Source organism: Oncorhynchus keta, chromosome 13 (assembly GCF_023373465.1).
Source record: "Oncorhynchus keta strain PuntledgeMale-10-30-2019 chromosome 13, Oket_V2, whole genome shotgun sequence".
In the NCBI taxonomy this organism is placed as follows: Eukaryota; Metazoa; Chordata; class Actinopteri; order Salmoniformes; family Salmonidae; genus Oncorhynchus; species Oncorhynchus keta.
In genome coordinates, this window is record NC_068433.1 from 24,812,348 (window position 1) to 24,819,238 (window position 6,891).

Here is a 6,891-nt window from a genome sequence, read left to right on the forward strand (position 1 = left end):
TATAGATGTTTTTAAACCAAACATTTGATCACATTATTATAAACACAACAATAATATGTCACTATTCTACTATTCCAATTATCCAGTGATTGGTTATAGAAAAGTTATTGATTATGTATCACTTCATTCTATTTAGGTGAATTAACTTTCTAGTAAATACCAACCAGGCCTAATGGGTAAAAAAAAACCGCTTGATTACACACATTTTCCTCCTCCCTGTCCTTTGACCTGTATTGGATTTCCCCCGGCCGGCCAATCATGCAGATCAGACCAATTAAATATCCTTGTTGTTAGCTTCCCAATCATCCTGACAGTCAATGTATCCCTCGGCTAAAACAAACAATCTGATCAGGCTGTCACCTCTATACACATTACCCCCCGCTAAGTGGCTAATGACTGCGAGGCGCATAATCCCTCTCAAAACATCTACAAAGATGCTAATTGTTTCTATCTATAAATACAGGTCGACTCCTGGCGTTCTTTCTTTAGCCTACGAGAACCGACAGAACTCCAGGAAGTGCCTGGCTCCGACGCGAAAGTTGTCACATATAGCATAGCTTGCCAATACCGGGAAAAGACAGGAGAAACAACTTACATAAGGAACTCGCTGCCAATCAGATTTATTTTTACTACAAAACTATATTTGATTCAACTAAACTTCCGCATCACTGGGAGGCTCACTGGGACGTGGTGCGTAAAAGGACACTTCACGCACCAGACAATTGGAATGATATGACCATTGGCCATGTCCATTTAGCTGAACCAACATTTATTTTTTAGATATATGATAATATAGACTATTTTATTTGTAGACAAAGTCTGAGAAGAACGAAAAAGGGGAAAGATGTTCCCTTTGCCTATGTTCACCCCGGAACAAGTGGCTCGGGTGTGCGAGAACCTCGAGGAGACCGGCGACATCGAGCGCCTGGGGCGGTTCTTATGGTCCCTGCCTGATGCTGTCCCTGGCTCCGCCGGGGAGGCTCTCAACCGCCACGAGTCAGTGATGCGCGCCCGGGCGCTGGTCGCCTTCCACGGAGGAAACTTCGAGGCGCTTTACCAGATCCTCCAGAGCCACCGCTTTACACGCGAGTCTCACGCCAAACTCCAAGATCTGTGGCTGGACGCGCATTACCGCGAGGCAGAGCGGCTCCGGGGCCGTCCCCTGGGACCAGTGGAGAAGTACCGTATCCGGAAGAAGTTCCCACTGCCTCGCACCATCTGGGACGGCGAGCAGAAGACGCACTGCTTTAAGGTGAGACACCAAGCTGTAAGTATGATTCTTTCGCACCATACCTATAGTTACGCACCTTCATCATGCATACATGCCTATATACACTAACTGGCTATAAATGAGAAATGAACGAAACACGTAACTAATATCTGACTATAACCAATAATGTATGTAGCCTAATGGGCTGACTCACTGTTAATTGTAAATTTGTAAAACATTTTGAAATTCTTATACTGAAACATCTGTCATTCTGCCCCGAACAAGGCAGTTAACCCACTGTTCCTTGGCCATCATTGTAAATAAGAATTTGTTCTTAACTCACTTGCCTAGTTAAATAAAGGTTAATTAAATAAAAAATCTGAAATAACTTCAGATGGTCTCATTATGGCACCTTGGCATATCAAGTCCCCAATAGTTCCTGAGCGCTTCAGTTGCTAATGATACCCGAGTCACTGACAAGGGTTCTCTCTTTTTCTCCAGTCCTGATCTCTGTTAACTCAGACTATAGATAATAGGAGGTCAATACCCTCCTGCAAGGTTAGGTTAGACATAGTAAAAGATTTTCACATAAGAGGCCGTAGGCTATTTCTATAGAGAAACAAATTAATGCAATGGTGTTTCCCACTGAGATTCTGTTAAATGATGTTCTCATGTGTCATGTTATGGCGTTTCACCTTCTACCATTCACTGCTTTGAGTTTGATGGCAAAGTTCGATGGCAAAGTTTCAAACAGGACATATCTTGTCTGTAGTAATGTGGCTGCACATGTCACTTCCTTTACTGAGCGACAGACCAATACATGATTTATCTACAGTCTCTCTGCTGAACCACTGGCAATATGCATTAGCGTCTTTGTGTGGATTCACAAAACATAAAAACAAGCACATAAGTGTTATAGCCAAGAAACGAGCAATGTCAGCCGAATCAAGACTCAATAGGCTACACAAAATATATATTTGTTTTTTAAAGTATTTTCATAAAAAAAAAAAAAAAAAATCTACATCTCAGCATGTAAATTACTTAGGTGAGAAGAGATGTTTCTGCCCTTCAACCTTAGCCTGGGTAACAATCTGTTTGTGACAACAAGCCATTCCTCGTGTGACACAGAGTACAAGGAGGGGAAGAGTTAGCACAAAACAGGTCTAGATGTCAGGCTACTTCAACCTGCAGTAAGAGCTCCATAAGAGCATGCTGAATGGGGACTGTGCGGCTGTAGGCTATAGTGCAACTGACTCCCTCTGTGGCTGCATCCCAACTGGCACTCTATTCCCTATATAGTGCACTACTTTTGACCCAAGCTCCATGGGCCCTGGTCAAAAGTAGTGACTACATTGGGAATAGGGTGCCATTTGGGTTGCAGTCACAGCGGGAGTCAGTTTGCTACAGTATAAACCTTGCTTTTCAGAGACCGCCCGTGGCGGTATAAGACAAGCTCCCTTTTACTCTGGAGTTTCCACCAACTCACAGCAGTGAGCAATCACCTAGCCTGGGATAGAATAGAATAACTTTATTTTCCCGCAAAGGAACTTATTTTTGGAGTGGTTCAGAAAAAGAACACGCATAAACATCGTAGGTTATGCTACACAGTAGACCTAGCTACTAGGCTACACTTGGTTACACAAATAACAGAGGACGGGGCAACGATAATGCAACATGAAACAAACTTTTTTTTTTAAATAAGCACCACTCTCCTTGGTGCTGGATGGCCAGTGTCTTTGATATTTGCTTAGGAGCCGATTCCACTGAATACCGGAACCTTTCACTATCGAAGTGAAACAGAGAGATATTCCGTTTTGGATCACGCCCAGGTTACTGTCGCAGTCAACATCACTCCAACGCAAAGGTCTGTGGAACCAAGCGGACAATCATTAGGTCTAGGGGGAAATGTTGGGCTTAACAGTGTTTTAACCTTTTGGATGTCAGTATAGACATCATCAGTTATCTTTAGAAAACAACGAAACACAGGCATAAGGCATCCCAATTCCTGTTAACCATTGCAGGATTTTGGTTGCTTCGAAAATGCACTTCAACCAACAAAATTACTACTAAATGCATATGAAATCACTTGCATCGGGGCAAGGAATAGGTCATTTTAGAAGATACAGTAGCTACACACAGCACACAAAAAAGATTGTGACGGACTGAGTAGTCCTAGACTTAAACCTGGGCAGATACACGCGTTGAGCAGGTCACATTTCCACAGAAACAACATAACACTCTCTGTGTGTCACTCTCTGGCCCAGGATGTTGTTGACAATATTGAATGGGTAAAGTCTGTGCAAGACCATTAGGTGAAGGGTCTAAGGCTGAGCACTGACTTTTGCTATAGATCGTACAGTAGGTCAGTGGAGTTTAGGTAATGTCCCAACTCCCCCGTTACATCCCCCTCTTGTGGTAGAGTCAGATACTGCAGGCAAATCATCTTGCTGCCCCACAAAGTATAAACCTCTACCAATCGTAAGGCATCTAGCCCTCTCTCCAGTACTAAGCCCTTTTATCCTGAGCCAATATACAGTATAACATATTTATGTTGATAATGTAGATTATAATTATTATCCCTTAAATCCAATTTAATATGATTATTTTCAGCATGGCTTAGGTCTCCTGCAGGGAATCTTCTCTTAACAATATCAATGGAGTAGCCTAATGAAAGATATCACACCCATATGCTGCATATGTCATATCTGATTGTGAAATATATATAGATTATTAGGAACACTGTTGGTTACGTGAAGCAGGGAACTGACCATTGTTGTGTCCTTTATGTCTCCAAGGAGAGAACTCGTAGCCTGCTCAGGGAGTGGTACCTCCAGGACCCCTACCCAAACCCGTCCAGGAAACGGCACCTGGCCCAGGCCACGGGACTCACGCCTACACAGGTCGGCAACTGGTTCAAGAATCGACGCCAGAGAGACAGGGCCGCGTCGGCAAAGAACAGGTACGTCAAGACTCAAGTCTAGGCAAGAGAGGAGGTTACTCAGCTGGAACCTTTGACTTTCTGTGTCTTGTTGAAGATGTTCTAAATTCTAAACTGAAAAATTAAGCAATTTATCAAAAGACTGCTTTTTGAGTGTGAGCCAATTGATTATTGTTTTACCTCAAGACAAAAGCCCTACGATTAGTCACAGAGCGTACCACTTAGGTAACACTTCAACCAACCATGTGTCTCTAAAACTAACTTCACAATCTCCTTCTCCCTGTTCCCAGACTGCAACAGGACCCCACCCACCTGCCTTCCGGATGCTCCCCTGAGGGTTCTGTCCAGGAGCGCCACTCCCACCACCCCCGCCTGCTGACTGCCTCCCCCTGTCACCCGGGCAGCCCCGAGGCCAGCGACTGCAGCACTGGCACTGACCCTCGGGGCACTGGAGCCTCCACCCCCGACATCTCCGTCAGCAGCGACAGCGAGTTTGAATCCTGAGGTCGTGTCATTGAGTGCAGCTGGAGAGAGGCTCTAATTGGTTGAGTCCTCAAGGGAGATGCTATTATTGGTTTTCAGCCAGGAAGCCCCGGCCCCACAGATATAGAGACAATATAGACACTGTAGAAGTACTATCTGTCTGTGAGTTGGGATTGAACACATTGACAAAAGACTTGATATGGACACTTGATGTGGTTGCTAATGGAAGAACGGGGAGGGGTGGGGGGTTGGGGATTGGACCATTCACAAACACATGCACTTAAAATGCACCATCGCACATGACTGTGAGGTACACGGTTATTTACAGTGCCTTGCAAAAGTATTCACTCCCCTTGGCGTTTTTCCTATTTTGTTGCATTACAACCTGTAATTTAAATGTTTTTTTTATTTGGATTTCTTGTAATGTACATACACAAAATAGTCCAAATTGGTGAAGTGAAATGAAAAAAATTACTTGTTTCAAAGAATTCAAAAAAATTGACAAGTGGTGCGTGCATATGTATTCACCCCCTTTGCTATGAAGCCCCTAAATAAGATCTTGTGCAACCAATTACCTTCAGAAGTCACATAATTAGTTAAATAAAGTCTATCTGTGTGCAATCTAAGTGTCACATGATCTGTCACATTATCTCAGTGTATATATACACCTGTTCTGAAAGGCCCCAGAGTCTGCAACACCACTAAGCAAGGGGCACCACCAAGCAAGCGGCACCATGAAGACCAAGGAGCTCTCCAAACAGGCCAGGGACAAAGTTGTGGAGAAGTACAGATCAGGGTTGGGTTATAAAAAATATCCAAAACTTTGAACATCCCACTGAGCACCATTAATCCATTATTAAAAAACGGAAAGAATCTGGCACCACTAATCCATTATTAAAAAACTGAAAGAATTTGGCACCACAAGAAACCTGCCAAGAGAGGGCCGCCCACCAAAACTCACGGACAAGGCAAGGAGGGCATTAATCAGAGAGGCAACAAAGAGACCAAAGATATGCAAAGCTCCACTGTGGAGATTGGAGTATCTGTCCATAAGACAACTTTAAGCCGTATACTCCACAGAGCTGGGCTTTACGGAAGAGTGGTCAGAAAAAAGCAATTGCTTAAAGAAGAAAATAAGCAAACCCGTTTGGTGCTCGCCAAAAGGCATGTGAGAGACTCCCCAAACATATGGAAGAAGGTACTCTGGTCAGATGAGACTAAAATGTAGCTTTTTGGCCATCAAGGAAAACGCTATGTCTGGGGCAGAACCAACACCTCTCATTTCCCAGAGAACACCATCCCCACAGTGAAGCATGGTAGTGGCAGCATCATGCTGCGGGGGAGTTGTTCATCGGCATGGATTGGGAAACTGGTCAGAATTGAAGAATTGCGCTAAATACAGGGAAATTCTTGAGGGAAACCTGTTTCGGTCTTCCATAGATTTGAGACTGGGATGGAGGTTCACCTTCCAGCAGGACAAGGACCCTAAGCATACTGCTGAAGCAACACTCGAGTGGTTCAAGGGGAAACATTTAAATGTATTGGAATGGCCTAGTCAAAGCCCAGACCTCAATCCAATTGAGAATCTGTCATATGACTTAAAGATTGCTGTACACAAAGCGGATCCCATCCAACTTGAAGGAGCTGGAGCAGTTTTGCCTTGAACAATGGGCAAAAATCCCAGTGGTTAGATGTGCCAAGCTTATAGAGACATAGCCCAAGAGACTTGCAGCTGTGATTGTTGCAAAAGGTGCCTCTACAAAGTATTGTTGTTTTTTTCGGGGGGGGGGTAGTTATGCACGCTCAAGTTTTCCATTTGTTTGTCTTATTTCTTGTCTGTTTCACAATGAAAAATATTTTGCATCTTCAAAGTGGTGTAAATGAAATGATATACAACCCCCTCAAAATCAATTTGAATTCCAGGTTGTAAGGCAACAAAATATGAAAAATGCCAAGGGGGGTGAATACTTTCGCAAGCCACTGTAGTACTTTATGACTGTGCTGTTGTACAAAGAAGTACCAACTACAATTCTCTGTCCTGTAGATTTGGGCTGGAACGTGGGTAGTCAGTCAGTCAGGAGCAAGAACATATTCTATAACAGCAATAACTATTCTCAGGCACATTATTTATAGAAATAATATACATCGTCACAGTCTTAGAGTTAGAGTAAATACTGAACCTGAATTATAATATCATATGTTTTGACCGGTTTCAACTCATAGGGAGTCAATTTTTAGTAGTCTATCATTGAGTACTAGC

The 6,891-nt window shown here is 43.5% G+C and overlaps 1 protein-coding gene across 2 annotated transcripts; it reads left to right on the forward strand.

The window, feature by feature from the left end:
• Positions 1–280: 280 nt before the first annotated feature.
• Positions 281–6,382, forward strand: LOC118392644 (homeobox protein SIX6). Of its 2 annotated transcripts, XM_035784686.2 has the most exons (4): positions 281–690; positions 813–1,267; positions 4,006–4,169; positions 4,439–6,382. In XM_035784686.2, exons 2-4 carry the CDS (start codon positions 845–847, stop codon positions 4,650–4,652), a joined length of 801 nt encoding a protein of 266 aa, XP_035640579.1. In that variant the 5' UTR covers positions 281–690; positions 813–844; the 3' UTR covers positions 4,653–6,382. The 2 variants fall into 2 exon arrangements, with proteins under 2 accessions (XP_035640579.1, XP_035640580.1); XM_035784687.2 differs by having other exon boundaries at positions 281–1,252.
• Positions 6,383–6,891: the final 509 nt, after the last annotated feature.